General features: G+C 39.1%; 2 protein-coding genes across 17 annotated transcripts in view; one reads left to right on the top strand and one right to left on the bottom strand.

Moving 5' to 3' along the window:
- The first annotated feature begins 1,366 nt into the window (after positions 1-1,366).
- The window catches only part of CMSS1 (cms1 ribosomal small subunit homolog), a 375,896-nt gene continuing 358,342 nt past the window's right edge, over positions 1,367-18,920 (top strand). For 3 of the 7 annotated variants that reach the window (XM_077884189.1, XM_077884187.1, XM_077884188.1), the window contains exon 1: positions 1,525-1,727. Coding sequence is in view for 2 of the 7 variants with exons in the window: in XM_077884190.1 (XP_077740316.1) it covers positions 1,664-1,727 (64 nt within the window). In the remaining 5 variants the exon portion in view is untranslated. Of the gene's footprint in view, positions 1,728-18,920 lie in introns of all 7 variants that reach the window. The other 4 variants (XM_077884185.1, XM_077884183.1, XM_077884190.1 and 1 more) reach the window with 3 other exon arrangements.
- The window catches only part of FILIP1L (filamin A interacting protein 1 like), a 295,693-nt gene continuing 285,356 nt past the window's right edge, over positions 8,584-18,920 (bottom strand). For 9 of the 10 annotated variants that reach the window (XM_077884161.1, XM_077884160.1, XM_077884162.1 and 6 more), the window contains one exon: positions 8,584-12,697. In XM_077884161.1, the coding sequence (XP_077740287.1) occupies positions 12,506-12,697 (192 nt within the window). In that variant the 3' untranslated portion in view covers positions 8,584-12,505. Of the gene's footprint in view, positions 12,822-18,920 lie in introns of all 10 variants that reach the window. The other variant, XM_077884163.1, reaches the window with a different exon arrangement.

Below are 18,920 nucleotides of genomic sequence, written 5' to 3'. Positions count from 1 at the left end.
ATTTAACTCTACTGAAAATGACTTTTCTCTATAAGTGGATTTTCCCCTTATCTTTTAAATCCTGGAAATAAATATTATTAAATACCTTAAAAATTTATGTAACATGCCTATAAATTACAAAGCATAATAATTTAATGCACATCTATGAACTCTCCACTGTACAATGGGACATTTGCCAATAACTTACATTTACCTTTGTTCCTCTTAATCCCATCTGCTGGTTACTCCATACCCTAAATTTTGTGTTTACCACTCTCTTTCCTTAAAATCACTTATGTATTTTGGGGGCTAAGCAAATGTGGTTTTCCCTGTATCTGAACTTTATAAAACGGCGACTGAAACTCGGCATTTTAAAACTCAGCATTACGTTTCCAAAAGATATCCACGTCATTACGTGCGTTGATTCATTTCCTATGCTCACTTTTACGACTATATACCATAATGTAGCTGCCCATCTTCTTATAGAAACACATTTCGGTTGTTTCCACTTCTGTGCTAGGACCAGCAGTGCAGCTGTGACTATTGTAGCGTATTCACGAGTTTCCCAAGTGTGGATATTTAGACGTGGAGCTCGCTGGCTCGTAAGGCGCGCAGGTTGACTTCCACAAGGTGTCAAACCGCTTTTCCAAGTGGTTGTCACCAATTTGCACTCGCACCAGTTGAAGGTGAGAGATTTCCTCTCTGGAACTTGGTGAGGTCGGACTCCCGTGATTTCGTCCGTCTACGGCAGCAAGACCGTATCTCGTCGCGGTCTCTGTTTTATACCCAGGTTCGTGGGGGGCAGAACATCATTTCACCTGCTCACCGGTCCTCGTCTCTCTTATCTAAGTCTCCTTCTCGATGGCCTGTCGCTCCCGTCTCTGCCACTTCACGCTGGAGCTGAGACAGGGAGTCCCGTGGGTCCCTTACCTCAGATAAGCAGCAACGGACTCGCTTCTCCCGCTCCACAAGGCGCGGCGGCCTCGCAGCGGAGGAGGCCGTGAAGGGGTCCACGCCTCGCATCGCTCGGGCCCGCTAGTGTTCCCGGGTCGAGCCCTTCCGAACCAGTCAACGCTCCCTGGACCCACACCGTGCGCACAGGGCAGCACACAATTCTGCGGCGAAAGCCCAACATTCACGGGCATCCACTCCTGCGCGCGTCTCCCCGGGGCACACTCACGCTACACGAGTGTGGCGCGGACACGCCGACGACAACACACCCACGTGCTCCGGCTGCTCCCGCCGCTCCGGGCCTTTCAAACCCAGCAGAGAAAACTCATCTGAGCATCATGTTTCACACTTTCGTCAATAGCTTTTCGCCAAAAAAAAAAAAAAAGAAAAGAAAAGAAAACTATACAAAACGTTTTAAAAGAGGTTATTTAAAGACCCTCTTTGGGGCTTCTGCATTTTCTCGTCTTTATGCTTTTGTGAGGATTTATTTGGAGTTACCAGACCTAGCGGGCTCGTCAGCGTTTGTGTGGAAACTGCGACGAGACGGGGCTCCGTGGCTGAGGAGGCGGGGCGCAGGCGTGACGTCATCGCCGCGGGGCGGAGGCGACCGAGCCCGTGTGGCGGCTCCGCGTGCTGGCGGCCAGCTCCGGCCTCCCGGCTTGGAGGCAGCGGGGGTCCTGCCACACCGGCCGCTTTCCCGGAGTGGTCCGTTCCCATCTGGCCCCTCCCGGAGATGGCAGACGATCTTGGAGACGAGTGGTGGGAGAAGCAGCCTGCGGGAGCAGCCAGCAGCCCAGGTACCCCCTGTGCCCCCGCGGCCGCGGGGCGCCCCCGACCTCCCCCCGCCCCCGCTCCCCGCAGCCTCGGGCCGTCGCGGCGTGTGTCCCCGCGGGCTGTGCCCAGCTGGACGGGGACGGCAGCGGCGCGGAGCAGGCGGCGCCAGAGCCTCGCTGCTGCGTGAAACGCCGTGACATTACCTCGGATCTGCCTGCCTGTCAGGAAGGACTCTTTCCTAAGCTTCTCCTTTTTACGTATTTCTTGATAGATAAGGGATTTTTCGTGAATGCAGAGAGTTTGGGCGTAGTGCTTGAGGGTGACCCCTGGATTAGGTGCATCTGCTCCTGTTCAGATCAGGACCCTGGCCCTCTGATACTGCTTCGGCTCCTTATCCTCAGCGGTCACTTAAGGATAATGCCAGTTTCTTAAGATTAAACAATATAAATGATGCTCTTTGGCACAGTGCTTGGTACATAATATGTGCGAGGTAAATACAAGCTGCGGTTTTTCTTGCTATCATCCTCTCCTGTTTTGTGGACTATAAAAAGCCTAAAGGACGGGTTTTTTTTTTTTAAGTTTTTTTTTTTAAGCTTTTATTTATTTATTCATAAGAGACATAGACAGAGAGGCAGAGGCACAGACAGAGGGAGAAACAGGCTCCATGCGGGGAGCCCCACGTGGGACTCGATCCCGGGTCTCCAGGATCAGGCCCTGGGCTGAGAGCAGGCACCAAACCGCTGGGCCCCCCCGGGCTGCCCCTAACGGACGTTTGGAGAGAGATCATCCTTTTGAACTCAACCGTTTTATAAACGAGAAACATGAGACCTAAATATATCCGGTAACTTGACAAGTTCACGTGGCTAGTGGGTGTCAGAAACAAGACTAGAATTTAAGTTAGTTAACACAACTGAAACACCTCACTGCCAGCGCAGTGGGTATTTCATTCCAAGTAGGTGGTATTAAGTATTAACTGCTCAGCACAGGCTGGCTTTGAACCTTTCAAGTTCCACGAGGCTTAATATACGGTTATGTTCTTTAGTTCTTCAAATTCTACTCCTCTTCTATACCAGATTCCAAGACTTTTTTTAGGATAAAACCAAAGTCTGACCCATGTCATATAGTCCACTGGGCACTGCACGTGACTGACACTTGATGCATACTTGCTGCAAACATTAATTTTGAAATAAGTGTTGTGAAGTATCCAATAAGCTGCAGAATTCTACAGTATTGTTTCTGGAAGGGTAGCCTTCAGGTACAAACTGAGCAGATGTCATTTTTTAAAAGGTAGCCCGTGTAATACTTCCTCCCTTAGCCTTCCTGACTCTTTTGCTATTTTGTTTTTAGGAAATCTCTTTCTGTGCTCGAAGGCACAAATGTTTTTCTTTGCAGGCTATAGTGTTCCAAGTTTACTTTAATAACCCTTACCCCCCCCCCCCCCCCCCGCAACTCTGGTATTTAAAGCAATATTTTCTGGTGTGTTTAAATATAGAAGTCATTTTAGAAACAATTGAATTATTTTTAAGTGGTGAAGGGGATCTTATTTCTTGGATCTAGCCCTGGCCCTTTCCTCCTACCAGCCGTATGTCTCTCAATTTAGTCACCCTTTAGAAGGAAAGAAATTATTATGTATTGTCTATTATGTGGCAGATAGTTTCATGAATACAAATTCACTTAATTTAAATAATGTTTAAAAGATAAGTATTACTTTCATTTTTATAGATAAGAAATCGAAAAGTTCAGTAATGTTCTCAAAAACACACAGCAAGGGGACACACCTGGGTGGCTCAGCCCCTTAAGCATCTGCCTTCAGCTCAGGTCATGATCCCAGGGTCCTAGGATTGAGCCCGAGGCCCTGGGATCAAGCCCCGCTTCAGGCCCTATGCCCAGCACTGACCCTACTTCTCCCTCTCCTTCTGCCTGCCGCTCCCCTGGCTTGCGCTCACCCACGGGCATGCTCGCTCTCTCTCTCTCTCTCTGTCAAATAAATTAATAAATAAAATCAAAGAAAAGAAAAAAGAAAAGAAAAGAAAAGAAAAGAAAGAAGAGAAAGGAAAGAAAGAGAAAGAAGAAAAGAAAGAAAAGAAAGAAAAGAAAAGAAAGAAAGAAAGAAAGAAAGAAAGAAAGAAAGAAAGAAAGAAAGAAAGAAAGAAAGAAAATAACACAATAAGGAAGAGATCTAGGAAGAGATCTAGGAAGAGGTTACACAGGTGTGCCTGAGTTTCAAAGTCACATCGTATTGTATCCACTATTACAATGTGGCTTTGCTGGGCCTCAGCATAAAATGAAGGGTCCTTAGAGATAATTTTTTTTAAGGGTTTTAACCAACCAACAGTTCTAAATTCTAAACATTGGATCTACAGCCTCCATGATGTAAGCTACCAGGATTGGATTCCCATCAAGGTAGTATGTTAAAGTCTCCTTACTTCTTAGATTCCTTCTAGCTCTAAGAGTAACATTTGAAAATTGCTGACTTTAAATGTATCAGGGGCATTTGCTTTGTTAACTGCTTTTAAGTATAGTGAGCTTATGTTTCCTGAGATATGCTTATTTGTTGGTGATGTGCCTAAATAATCTGTGTAGTATTTCTAATTCAGAAGAAATCACAACTGAACCAGTTGAGATTTCCTGATTCTACCTATGTTAATGGGGGAAATAGCAGCCTAAAAAGTGTGAACTATATTTTATTTTGAAGGTCAAGGGAGAAATAGTGCTTTAAATCAGAGAAAGGAAAGATAGTTCTAATGATGCCTTTTTTTCTGTTGTGTGCTATCCTACTTGATCATAAAAATAAACATCTTTCCTTACTATCTGTTTTCCACTCACACTTCTGGTAGCAAGAAGTATTTAGTCATTTATTCAATAATCTACAACAAAGGCTTAACATTCATGGTCATGAATTCTTATGCTTGTTTTCTAAGAGTAAAGTATACAAATTATATAGATTCCCAAACACCAGCACACACTATGTATAACATCTGTCTAACATATCCAGTTATCTACTTATTGTCTAAGGAAATGTACCATTTTTGCTGGTCTCATGTCTTAGATGTGGTATGTAACTCGGAGACTCTTACTAAAACTCCAGATCTACATATGACTCTTTTTTGCATACATCTTATGGCTATTCAGGACTTACACTCTTGTGCTAGAATCCTGCATTTTATTGGAGCCCAGCATGGGACTTGGCACCTGGTGTTTGGAAGATATTAGCTGAATAAATGCATGCTTGTGTGCCAGGTGCTTCAGAGTTCTTGATGATCATGTATATAGTTAGACATATAATTTCTCACCCAATTAAATACTTTTAAGAATGAAAGGCCATGCTGTTAGAATTTTGCTGGGACTGTCCTAGTCTACCTGGGATGTCACCCTATTGACATAATTGTTGGTGATTGTAGTCATGGCCCAGGATAAGACAACTGAGAGTTGTCTCTGCTGAAGAGTGTGCAGCTAGTGTGCTCAGGCAACAGAGCCTAGGGGTCATTTTACTTATTTCCTTATTCCCTGCCTACCTTAAGAAATTATTTGAAGTGACTTATAGTAAACAAGATATTCATTAGAATCATAATTGGAAAACATTAATGCTAAAGTGAACAGATAACAATGCGTAGGGTTTCATGTAGTTGGCCAAACTGGGCACTTTCTCAGTGTGAAGCTAAAATCTGCAGTTGGAGTTGGTCACTTGATCATTCACTTACTGAAGGGGGTATTGATTGTCCTCCCTTTTTATTCCAATAATATGCCTATTAAGTTACAAGTCAGGTGTCCAGTAGGTAGTGAGATATATGAATCTGGAGCTCCAGGGTTGGGTCAAGGCTACAGATAAGAGATTTAGGAATGACTGGCATATATATAGCTTACTTATGTTATTTTTTTAGAGATTTTATTTATTTATTTATTTATTTATTTATTTATTTATTTATTTATTTATTTATTTATTTATTGTGGGAGGGAGTGCAGAGGGAGAGAATCTCAGGCGGAGTCCCCACTGATCACAGATGCTGGTGAGGCTTGATCTCATGACCCTCAGATCATGACCTGATCCGAAATGAAGAGTTGGACTCTCAACCAACTGAGCTACCCAGGCACCCCTATAGCTTACTTTTAAAGAGGATGTTTTAGCAATCTGTCAAATTCTCAACCCCTATTTTTTTTGAGAAGATTTTTCATGTGCTTCCCTAACTCATTCTGAATCTTTGATTCCATCTCTTAGCAAGCATCTAACTAGAAAACTGAAGTGTGAACACACTTCTATGTACAGTACAGGGAGAGTGTAGATAATAATACTAACTTGCATTTGTTGAGTGGTTGTTATGTGCCAGATACTATTTCGATTGCTTTATATGTACTAACTCAATTAATCTTCACAAGTACACCATAGCATAATTAGTATTATCCCCATTTTACAGGTGAGGAAATTGAGGCACTAAGTGTGTGATTTGCCTGATGTTATCTAGTTGGCAATTGGGGAGGCTATGATTCACAGGCAGGCAATCTGAAACCAGTCTGTACACTTAAATTTCTCAGAGATAATTATTCTGATTATCAGTGGTAAAAATCCTATTTCTAAAATAACAATCCTTTCTTAATTAAAAGAGGCTGATAGTTTATAAACTCTTTTGTTTAACACATCATTGTTATCAAAGTGTGTCTGTTCACTCTTAACTCTCCCAGAGTTTATTCTTCTAAAGAACATTAATTACTCAGAGATCAAATAAGCAGGTTGTATCATTGGGCTTGGATAGTAGAGTTATCCACATGTCTGAACTGTCAGGTATCAGCCAGGACTCTCAACACCTGGCTGTCTTCTTGAAGTCTTGTATTTACTGGGAATGTCAAATGCAAATGTAAGCCAACTACTGAATTAGTTGCTTTTTCTTTAGACTTCTATCTCAGTAAATTAAATTACCACCTACCCAATTTCACAAATAAAGGCCTAGGAATATCCTGTTTTATTCATTTATTTTTTTCTTTCACCCCTCCTATCAGATCTATCAAGTCTTGTCTTCAGCTCTAAGACATCCTGAATGGTTTTTTCCCATCTCTTTCCTCTGTTAACTCCATCAAAGTGCATGTTATCATCCTCATTTGCCTTAACTACTGCAGTGAACTCCTAATAGGGCTTCCAGTTTCTGTCTTGTCCCTCTTGAGACTGTTCTGCAATTAGCAGCCAGAGTGATCAGATCTCATTCCTGCCTAAGCCCTCCAGTGGCTTCCGTCTGACACACATAATACAACCTGGGGTACCTATCATAATTAATATCTGCCACCTCTTCTCCTACTTACTCCCCTCTAGCTTATGTTCTTTCACCCACACTGGCCTTTATTTTGTGCCTCAACAGGCCAAGTTCATTCTGTCTTAGCCCTTTGCAATAGCTATTCCTTTGTCTTTCTGGGCTCTCCTGTATTTCAAATGGCTAGCCTTCTCTTAGAACTTTAAGACCTGGGGATCCCTTGGGTAGCTCAGTGGTTTAGCTCCACCTTCAGCCTGGGGCCTGATCCAGGGATTGAGTTCTGGCATCGGGCTCTGTGCAGGGAGCCTGCTTCTCCCTCTGCCTGTGTCTCTGCCTCTCTCTTTCTCTCTGTCTCTCTGTCTCTCATGAATAAATAAATAAGATCTTAAAAAAAAAAAGAAAAAAATTAAGACCTCAGTTCAGACATCACCAAAAGAGAAGCATTTCCTGGTCAGCCAGTCCAGAGTAGCTGTCTAGCTGCTCTGTTACATTCTCACATTATGGTAATTCTCAGCAGAGCACTGTCACCAACTTTTACTGTTAAATGATTACATTTTCTAATAGATTACATTTCTTTGTTAAATTATCACATTCTGGTATGATCCCCTACATTAGAATGTAAGCTCCTGTGAGCAGGGATTTGTTTGTTTTTCTTTGCTGTATTCTCAGTGCCTAGAGTAGTACCTGGGTCCTTAGCAGGCACTCATTAGGAATTTGTTCATTAAGTAATTGATCATTAATGTTTCATAGCCACATCTTGAAGATCTCAGCATAAGAGTTTCACATCTAAAGAAATTGAGTTTATTGGAAGATTTGCAAAATCTTGCTCAGGCTCTTGAAAGATTTAACAGGTGCTGCTTCTCTCTTTCTGAAAATAACGTTGAAAATCCTTGTATAACTGTGTCTACTAACCTTTTATTCTAAGTGTATTTGAATTTAGTTTTATAAATTTTGTTTTGAAAGGGAAAAACGGACTATTGCTTTATAATGAGCTGATAATTCCTAGTGGTGACAGCTTTTGTTACCTAAACTCAATGTGATTATTCATTTTGTTTGAGATTGTTGAAATGAGCATTTAAATTTTGTTGTTGTTATATTATAATTGGATAGCATCTCCTTCAAATCACATTGCTTTATCTATGCTTACTGCTCCTTGAAATTATGAAGCAGGGGAACACCTTGGATCTTTTAAGCTTGAATACTTCAAGTGTTTGGTTTATTCCCTCTTTCTTTTCACACCAGAGTTAGGCCTTTATAGTATTAATTTTACCTATAAGCAGCCATGTGTAGTAGATGTTGTAAAACTTTGCCGCTACGTATAGAATTCAGACTTGGACTATTTTGATAACACACAACAGAGAATGAACTTTGAAATCATTTATTGAATTCTCCTGTTTGGCCCTATTTTAGACACTGTGGTGGAATTAAAGGATGTTTACATATGCTTACATTGTGGAATTTATACATCAGTGTGATTCAACTGAAATGCAAGTAATATTTTAAGACAGATGTTCAAGGGCAAAAAGCAGGGACAGGATAAATTTTAAAAGGTGAGAAGAAGGAAAGAAGAAAGAGGGCATGCTACATCAGAAGTCCGTGTTCTGTACTTGAAGACTGTGTAACAAATGGATCCACAGAGACCTTCATGGGCTACTTTTACTTTATTGTATGCAATTTCCATGGTTCTTACAAGTGATTTAACAAGTGGTTCTTGACAACAATTGTAAGCATTTCAAGGTACAAATTTGTACATCTTTCTCCAACTAGGTGCATAGTAGTTCTGCTTGATTTTGTTAAATGTCTATGAATCTCTTGAAAAATACCAGGAATTTGGAAGACCTAGAAATACTTCCATTTCTCCTCTCAGATTCAGCAACAACACATTACATTTTTTTGTGGTACAAGTCCTTTGACCTGTTCTTACCTGATGTTCTTTAGTTGAACCCTTTCCTACAATAAAACAATTTGAAATATAGTTTCCCTGTTTTCATCAGCTTTCAAAGAATTCTTAGTTCTTAAATTACTAGTATTTTTTTTAGTTAGTTGATTAAACTCTTAAGCTCTTGTTTCTGAATTCCTTGCTAGTGTAATTCACACTAGACCAGAGATCAGAAACTTTCTTTGTAAAAAGCCAGATAGTAAATATTTTAGGCTTTGCTGTCCAGTCACTGTCACAACTACTCAATTCTGACATTGTAGCATAAAAGCAATCATGTGTAACAATCATATGTAAACAAATAAGTGTGGCCATGTTCCAATTAAACTATCTGTGGACAATAAAAATTGAATTTCATGTAATTTTCACATTTTGTAAAATATTCATTGACTTTTTTCCTGCTATTTAAAAATGTAAATAATTGTTAACATAGGACATACAAAAACAGTGAGCTGATTTGACCTGCAGGCTGCAGTTTGCATACCCCTGTCCCAGATTCAGTGTCAGAACCTGAGTTGTATGTCACATGTCCTCTAGAACAGGAATTTGAAACATATCCCAGAGGGAATTGCATTTTACATCAAATACTCCATTACTTAGTCCATCACTATCAGTCATACGTTGGATCATTACATTACTGTTAAAAATCAGATACCTTATTCCGAATAGTTAAAAGGAGATTAGTTCAGAAATCACTGAAGCTAAATAAATGAAGGGCTGAGGAAAACCTCCAGCATAAAACTATCAGGTTTTTAAAATTCTTGTTACAACTTGGATTTGTTTTTATTCACTTGGATATTTATCTGCTTTCTTCTAAAAACTTAATAAAGTTAAGTCTAGAATTAGGATAGCTTATTTTATTTTTACTGTTTTACAGAGGGGCCACATTTCTGCAAAAATAGATTATGCTCAGGAGACAGGGTTCTTTGTATTTCAGTTGTGTTATAGATCAAATACCATTTTGTTGAACTCCAAATAGTATTCCCAGTTGTAAGCTGTTTATGCGTTTTTATTGTGTTACATATTGCTTTAAAATAAGCATGGGTTTTGGTTGGTAATCCTCTTGTTAAAATAGACTTTGTTATTTCAAAGACTTTTGTCTTACTGGGATTAGAACTGTTACCATTTAAATATGGGTTTTTGCTGCTTGCCATAGAAATGTCACTATTTGGGATGCCTGGGTGGCTCAGTGGTTGAGCGTCTGCCTTTGGCCCGGGGCATGATCCCGGAGCCCCGGGATGGAGTCCCACATCAGGCTCCCTACATGGAGCATGCTTTTCCCTCTGCCTACATCTCTGCCTTTCTCTGTGAGTCTCTCATGAATAAATAAATAAAATCTTTTAAAAAAAGTGTCACTATTTGTCGACTCTTTTTTAGTACTTTGTACAATATCTTGTCCCTCTTTTCTTGCTTCTCTTGAGCTTATGCCAGCTTGGCATGAAAATGTCCTTTAAGGAGTCTCCTAACTTAGGAGAAAACAATTTAAAAATATCCAACATACATCATATTTTGTGCTCTTCTTTAAGGTAAAAATGTTCCCAGTGTTTTGTTTTTTTCTGGGAGTATTTTATGCTTGTTTTTCCCATTTTCAGTCTGTTTGGTTTCCTCTATAGGAGGTCCAATGTTTTTTTCTTTCCATTAGCATAATTATCAGTCTTAAATGTCAATCACATGACAACTGCTTTTCCTCAGCCTGTCATATACCACTGCCATCTCTCAGTACATTTTCTCACTTATGTCTTGATTGAACGGCCCTTCTCTCCATCATTCTTTCATCCTCTGTTCCTTTAATATTACCTGCATATTGCAGGCCCAACACTAAGCACCCTGCACATTTTCCCACCACACTGTCCACTGTCCACCTGTTACTACCCTGCATTTCCTTCTGAACTGTTTCTCTTGTATGTTTGCATCAGAGCTTTGTCACCTTCTTTTGTAGTTCACTTCCTGCTACTATTCTCTTACTGCTTTTCAACTTAGACTTTTCCATTTCAGGCTTTTAATTCACCTGACCTCCCCCAGCTTCTTCCTCTGCCACTTGCCTGTTGGGACTGCTGCACATCATCCCTCTCTTTGGCTTGCATAGCTTAATGCTACCCAGACTTCCATCTCCTTCTCTTCCTCCTTGGAGTTGATCCAGAGGTACTTGTACAATGACAAGCACACTGAAGCAGGCTTGGTTGGATGAGCAAAGGATGGCAGTGGTATATGACAGGCTGAGGCTCCATCCTACTACTCTGCTGGCTCCATCCCAGGATCACTGGCTTTAAAGCAATGTCCTTTTGGAATTTCTCCCAGGATCCAGTCTCCAGTTCTTAATGCAGGATCATAGAGAACCTTGAATCATGCTCTTCATAGAATTTTTTTTTTTTCTGACTGAAACTTTGTACAACATAACTGCCAAAAATTGCTGTCGTATAACATTATTGTGTTGCTCTATCCACACTGGATTAGACGTACCTTTCTCTTTATTCAATGTGAGAGTTTTAAGTGTGATGGAAAGAATTACTTGAGCTTACTACTGCTAGAGGATTGAGTCCGCCTAATAGATGACTGGTTGGATTCATTCATGGGTTATCAGAACCTGAAGAACTATTTCAGTTCTCCGGTTTTACATATAAGAGACTCAAGGCCCAGACTGATGAATGCCAAACTTATTGTCAAATGAGTAAAAAGCTAGGATTGGAATTTGAGTCTTTTGCTGAATCAACTGTGTTTTTCTATAGCACTGATTCAAAGAAGTGATGTGATTAAAGAATGTCTGATGAAATGATAAGTTGTCTTTTTTTTTTTAAAACACCTAGGACAGTGATTCTCATCTCCCAAAAAGATCTCAGTATTAGTGACCTTTGACTCTTAAGTGTCCTGATTGCTTTAGAAAGCACAAATCTAAAATGGTTTTCCTAGTAAGCCTACCAATGTGATTCCATGGCCTGGCATATATAGGAAGGGCAACTTACTAGAAGTGAGACAGAGGACTAATTGCCAGCACTTAAGTGTGCATATTACACCAGTGATTATCAAGTCCTTCACATAAAGAATGTGTTCACCTTTTACTCATTTTTGTTGTTCCTTTCTTTGTTCTTTGTTGTTCCTTACCACTTTTTTTCCTTCTTCTGGTTGTAAAGAAATCATAGTTTTAGACCTTAAAGTAAAATTTCAGTTGTCCTGCCATTTTGATGGAAATAATCTGATTTTCTTGAAGCAGATTAGGAATTCTTGGTAGCATATCTTCTTAGCAAATTATGATTCAGTAAAGTTCTGTGAAATGAAAGAGTTACTTCTGAGTTCACCAGAAAACTTTTGAATTGTTCTCATGAATTCAGTCCTATCCCATGCCAATGGTCCAGCTTTGGGCTGGCTTGTAAGTACAATGAGGAATTAGAAGGATTTGGGCTTGTTTGTGTGTATATGCACATACACCCATATAAGTAACAATTGTAGGTGTGCCGCTCTTTCAGGATACTATTCCCCAGGTCCAGCAACCTGTGAATGAATTACTTGTCATTTTGCTGCTTTACCATTTCTTGGAGAGAGATGACCTTTCCTCTTTGGCCTTCATAGTGGTAATTTTAGCTTTCCAGATACTTCTGTAGGTGAATGTGTCCAGACAGTGCGTTGGCATGACTTACCTTTTCCCTCCCATGTGGACAAAAGTGTTAGAGGTGACAGTCCTTATGATGTGTAGCTTCCCACACCCAGTGTGGTGATTGGATTTATCCATAGGCCCCAGGGGAGCTTTAGGGGAAAGCTTAGTGTTGCCTGTAGATTTTGGTTTAGGGATCCGTGTTGGGATTCTCTGCTTGCATACCTCCTTGATCTTGAATTAAACAGAAGAACAAAAGGTAGTTAATGGCACAGTTTGTGGAGAAGCAGATATTGTTCAGCTTGGAGAATTCAGCTTCTTTGAAAGCACTAGGCTCTGGGGATACATCAGTTAAAGGCTGTCAAGTTGAAGAAAAAAATTTAGTAAAGTAATTCTCCCAATATATGTTGAGTGTGTACTGTGTGCAAGGCTCTCAACAGTTGATAATACTAAATACAGTATTGTTTCTTGGCAATCATGGTATAGTGGGAGATAAGCAAGAGTAGTGTCCCAAATTAATCTCAAAGAGTCATGAAATTGTCAAGGAAAGGTTAATTTCAACTGTGGGGTCTAAGAGAGCTTCATGAAGAAAGTAGTATTTGACTTGGGCCTCTAAAGACTTTTAGGATTTTTAGTAGCAGGAATGGGAGGGCATTCTGGTGTAAAGGAATACTTTTGGCAGCAAGGTGAGGTAATATTTTTGGCAATGTCCCTTAGGTAGGAAATTGGACACAGTTGAGAAATGAAGGGACTTCAGATTAGGTTGTATTTGAGATATGAAATGGGACTGTATACTGGGCTTAGATAGGAAAAATTGTGCCTGATTCTATAGACTGTGTGGGAAAGGGGAGATAGGAAGGACAAAAGCTGAAGGAAGATACATTGTGGAGGTAGAATTGTGTTAATATTTGTTCTCTGGTAATAAATATGAAGAGAGAGGAGTTACAGATAGGTTGAATGATCTGAACTGGGGGAGAGGGTTGTGGAGTGTGAAAGAGTGAAAGCTTGATTGAGTTCACATTCACTTAGAAATACACTCTTATTTTCATTTATTAAGGAAAAATACTCTTGGATAAGAGTATTTACTTGTTGGTAAAGAGATGGGGAAAAGTTATCAGCTAACTGTAGTTCTCCCCTTATAATCCACAGCTGGTGGTGATGATTACTTTCCCCCTTTTTGGTTGTATCATCCTTTCTTTTCTATGAGTTCAAAAAGTATAAATCTTTTAAAAATGCATTGCAGTTTTCATCATAGTTACTAATACTGTTTTTATGGGAACCCTTCTTACATTGTTTTTCATTCTACAGAAATTTGTTTCCATGTTTTTATTGTACTGATAAAGTGCAGTTAAGTCTCTTTATGTAAATATTTAGTTACTTAAAATGCCCCCTAGCTTTTATAGCAACCATATTTAGATTTTTAAATAAATAGTACATAGACTTAGCTGAAAATATGAATCCTTCAATTAGGGATAAACCATATGGGGAATATACTTTCTTTTGGCACATTTAGTCAGTCTTCTGTATGCCTAGATGCTAGAAGAGGTTTTAGACTTTCTTATATTGTCATTTTAAAAAAAATAATCCTAAACATAGCAAGTGAGATGTTGATACTCTGATATCAGTCTCCTCCTTATCTAAGTGGTATTCCTCATGGTCTCACCATCAGTGCTAAAATGTTCACTCAACATTTTTACCTCTCAAATAAGCAGAACCTTTGTTTGTTTGTTTGTTTGATTTTTAATAATAAAACTCAGTGCCCAGTAAGGGTTTAGTGAGATGGCTTAACCTCAGTGATGACTAAGATAGTAGTTTGGTAGAGTGCTTCAAGATCCCTAAAACTCACAGCCCATGACTCATTCATTTCATTGCTAGGAATCTTTTCTAAGAAATAATCAGATGTAGGCAAGGCCATTCGTTTTTGCATTATTTATAACAAAAGTTTATACTATGTATTGTACTGTAATCACATGGAAGTATTATACTGTCTTGAAATGATGGTTTTGAAAATATAGGAAAAATGCTTATTCAGAAATGTTAAAAGCAGGATTAAAAACTATATACATGCTTTAACTATGTATGTTTGAAGAGAAAATACTAGGAGAAAATATACCAGTGATGTCAGTGGCTAACTGGTTAGTGAAATTATATGTATTTTTTTTTTATTTTTCTTCTATTTCCTTGATTTTCTACAATTAAGTATACAATTAGAAAAAGTAACACTGAGTTATATTAAGAGATAAAAGAAGAAGGAAACAATTAAGACAGCAGAACATTTATGTGAACATCAACCATATTTCCCAAACCATGAGCAGTAGTGGCTGCAGCTGAAATCAGTGATGGACTAATTCAAGTTGACTGATCTTGTCACCACAGCATTAATAATACCCTTTCCAAGATAGGTTTCTGAGATGTCCTTTAACTTTGTCAAGATACAGATTGGTTCCATTGTACAAAAATCTGTTGGAATCCTATTTAAATTGTAGATTCCTGGGCCTTCCCCCTAGAAATTGTAATTCACTTGTCTATGGATGTGCCCAGACATCCTCATTTTTAATAAACTCTCAGGGTGATTCATGTGATGCAGGTGGTCAGCCTGCCATACTTTGAGAAATACTACTATAGTTGAAATTCCTTTAGAAGTAAGCTTTAAGTTTTGGGATGCCTGGCTGACATAGTTGGTGGTGGGTCAGATTCTTGATCTCAGGGTTGTAAGTTTGAGTCCTGCATTGGGTTTACTTAAAAATCACTTAAAAATAAAATCTTAAAGGGGCCTCTGCGTGGCACGGTTAAGTATCCAACTCTTGGTTTCTGCTCAGGTCATGATCTCAGGGTTGTGAGATCCAGTGCCATGTCAGGCTCTGGGCTCAACACAGTCTGTTTGGGTTTTTCTCTCCCTCTGCCCCTTCTAACTCCCTCTCTGCACTCACATACTTTCTCTCCTTCTCTCTAAAATAAATAAATAAATCTTTTTTTTTTTTTTTTAAGATCTTAAAAAAAAAAGGGGGAAGAAGAAATAAGCTTTAAGTTTTCTTTCATCTGGAACTCTGGCCTGCCTGGGTATGAGAGGTTTAATACTAAAGTCCAGGGCTTCATGACTCCAAGGTTTACATCAAAACTACCTGTAGGGCTTTTAAAAGACAGCAGATGCCCACACCCCATCCCACCTTAGAACCTACTGATTCTGATTGTCTAAGAGTGTCGGGTATGGGCATGAGTTTTTAATGAGCACCACAGGTTATTCAGAACTGAAATCCCTGTGATAAACCAATTGGTATGGAACACAATATTGGTGAGGCTTGTTTGTTTTAAGCTATATTGTTATGCTTTGGTGAGGATGATGGTCATTGGTAGGGGTCAGTCACCGAAAAGTTTCTGGACTTCCATTGTTTCTAGATCATTGATGGTGCAAGCTAATTTTGTGTTGTGTTGATAACTCTCATTTCACTACATAGTTTTTACCTCTAGGTGGCAGCAAAGGCCAGTCATTTTATTAGAACAGTCCTAAATGTCTTTCGCAAAATCTTTTAAAAATGATGCTGTGAGTTTTTATTTTTTTCCTGTATGAATTTTATACTTGGACGTATTTAAGTAAATGAGGTATGGAGCTTTGAGATGTGTCATCTCTTGGATCATTTTTTATAGACCATTATGTCAAATAGCTCCAAGAAAGTTTTATCCAAATTTGGAGTGCGTATTTCAAGAGGAATCTCTGCATAGGTCTGTTTTAAGACCACACAGTGAATGCTCTTCTCAGAGTCGGAGGCTCCTGGGTTTCATCAGAAAGCAGATGTCTTGGAGGAGATTAAGCAAGTTGGAAAGCTCATTCATAGAAGAAAAGTTTTTTTTTTTTTTTTTTTTTAATGTTTAGCTCAGTTCAGCATGGAGATTGGGATTTGGAATGGATTATAGGCCTGAAGGATGCCAAATTCAGTGAGGCAGACGCATTGGTTTTATCTAGGGAGCAGTAGAAAGAACAGGAGTATATGTGTGGAATGTATTCACTAAATTCATAAAATGTTGGCTTATCTATAGTTTCTTAAAAGAAACCAAGCAATCTATAAGACTCCTTGGTTACAGCAAGTCATTAAATGGCATTGAGCCTTTGTGACCAAGAGAAGTACAGAAAGGTGAAAATGTTTTCGGTTTTATTTGAAGTCTTAATTATGTAGCCCAGTTTTTACTTGATGCTTGTGCTCTTTCATATTATCATGAAGGACAAACATCTGAAAGCATACCAGAACAAAATCAGCATTTGTGGGGAAGCTATTAGATCCTAGTTAGACAGCTGGAATCAGGATGTTCCCTTTTCTTTAAATGAAATTAATTTTGTAAGTGCTTTGAACTTTTTGGAAATGTATTGGCAACATATTGTCTAAGAAAACAGTGTTCCCTCAGGAGTGTTCTTGACTCCAAGGCCTGCACAGCCCCTCAGTACACTTTAGCTCTAGAGGTTGAAAGGATCAAGGTTCCCAAAGACCTCCTTTCATTTCACTTTGTGGTTATTGGGGTGATGCAGGGAGGGGGCAGATTCAAGGCTGCCTAACTCCCTCAGGGACCCAGCTGTGTTATCAGAATAACAATATTTTGTATTTTTGTTTTTATCTCTTTTTAATGGGAAAGTACACAAGTAATTATGATAGATGTGGTAATGAAAAAGAGGAAATGATAAACTGGAAAAAAAATCTTTGAAATATTTTTGCCTTCATTTCTTTTGTCTTTATATTGTTTGGGAAATCACTACTAATTTGTATAAAGAAAAAAATGGAAATAACAGATAATGAATCTGTCACATAGCCTAGAGTTTCATAAACTGCTTTGGCTTTTTCTCTTGATTTTCTCAGAACCGCCTCCATACAATGAAACTTTACCATTATAGATTTTACAGTTTTATATGGTAAGAGATCTTTCAAAAGGAAACTTAATAGTTGGATTTGCTTATTTCTATTAACCTGTGAGAAAACATTTGGTTTTAAATAGAGTTACAATGCTATGATTTCTATTAAAAAGTTGTCTAGTTTCTGAGGAGGTTAGAGGAAATTGATGCTTTTATTATATAATGTAATATGATTTGTGGTTGTACCTAGTTACATCCCAATCTCTCTGTGGTAATTACACCAGGGGCAGTGAGGACAGTCCAATAATAAACATAGAAATACAGTTTTCAAAAATCCTCCTCAGTTGCTGCCCTTTTTTTAAAAAAAAAAGATTTCATTTATTTATTAATGAGAGAGAGACATAGAGAGAGAGAGAGAGGCAGAGACACAGGCAGAGAGAGAAGCAGGCTCCATGCAGGGAGCCCCGATGTGGGACTTGATCCCAGACACGTAGCATCATATAGAAATAATATGCTAAAAGTAAAGTCAACTAACCTCGAACTGTTGTCTTCCTTGTTTGTCCTCTTTTTCTTTTTTTTTTTTTTAAAGATTTTATTTTTAAGTTATTTCTATGTCCAGTGTGGGGTTCAAACTTACAACCCCGAGATCAAGAGTCGCATTTTCTACTGACTGAGCCAGGCGGGCGCTGTCCTCTTTTCTTTTTATTCATCTGTCAGATTTTTTACCTCAGGGTTGTTGGTTTTTTTTTTTTTCCCTTTTTCATTTTTCATTATTTGCACCCATTTAAATTTTTTCAGTCGTTTACAGGCTTACATTTTACACCAGGCTTGGATTAGCAGCTAGAGCAGAGGCTGCGATGCCAGATAGACTTGGGTCTGCATTCTGATCTGACACCAGCTAGCTGTGTCCTCAGGCAAGCCATTTACCTGTTCAGACTTCAGTTTCCTCAACTGTAATCCTTATCTGCGGATTAGAGTACCTACTTGCGTGGTCTTTGGAGAGTAGGAAAGAGCCTGGCCCATCAAAGTTCCATATAAGTGTTTGTTGTTACTTGTGTTAATGTTAACGAACTTTGCCTTTTTCCTTATATCTTTTCTTAAGATGCCTGTTTCTTGATCATAATCATAGTTTTTTTGGTTATTTTATCTTTCTTGTTTTTCTGCCTTACCCTTGTTCTCCCCTCTCCAATTAATTATTGGAGACATGTTAGCAAGCATAGGGGTTGAAGCAGCTGACCAAGCAGTACTGTGCTTACTCGGCCATGTGTCTAACCAATTCTGACCCAGAAAAGGATCCCTTCACATGATCTTTTCCTCCTTTATCCTACTTGGTCTGGTCATCATCTTTCTTTTATAGAGTTTACCTGAAAACATACTATTTCTACTTTTTCCTCTTTTCCTATCTTTTAATTGAAGAATGAAATGAAATCCTTTGCCTGTGACATTTTTGAATTGTGAAAAGAACATATGGGAGCAGACTGTCACCAACAGGTATATTGTTAGTCATGTAAGCCTTTGTTGAACACCTACTACCAGCAGTATTTAAGTCCTGGGTAAGGTAGTACAGTGGTTTTTAAACTTTATAAGCCCAAGAATGGACCAGGCAGATTGTTTAAATGC

This window comes from Canis aureus, chromosome 35, assembly GCF_053574225.1.
Source record: "Canis aureus isolate CA01 chromosome 35, VMU_Caureus_v.1.0, whole genome shotgun sequence".
NCBI lineage: Eukaryota > Metazoa > Chordata > Mammalia > Carnivora > Canidae > Canis > Canis aureus.
This window is presented reverse-complemented; position numbering and strand designations above follow the sequence as displayed.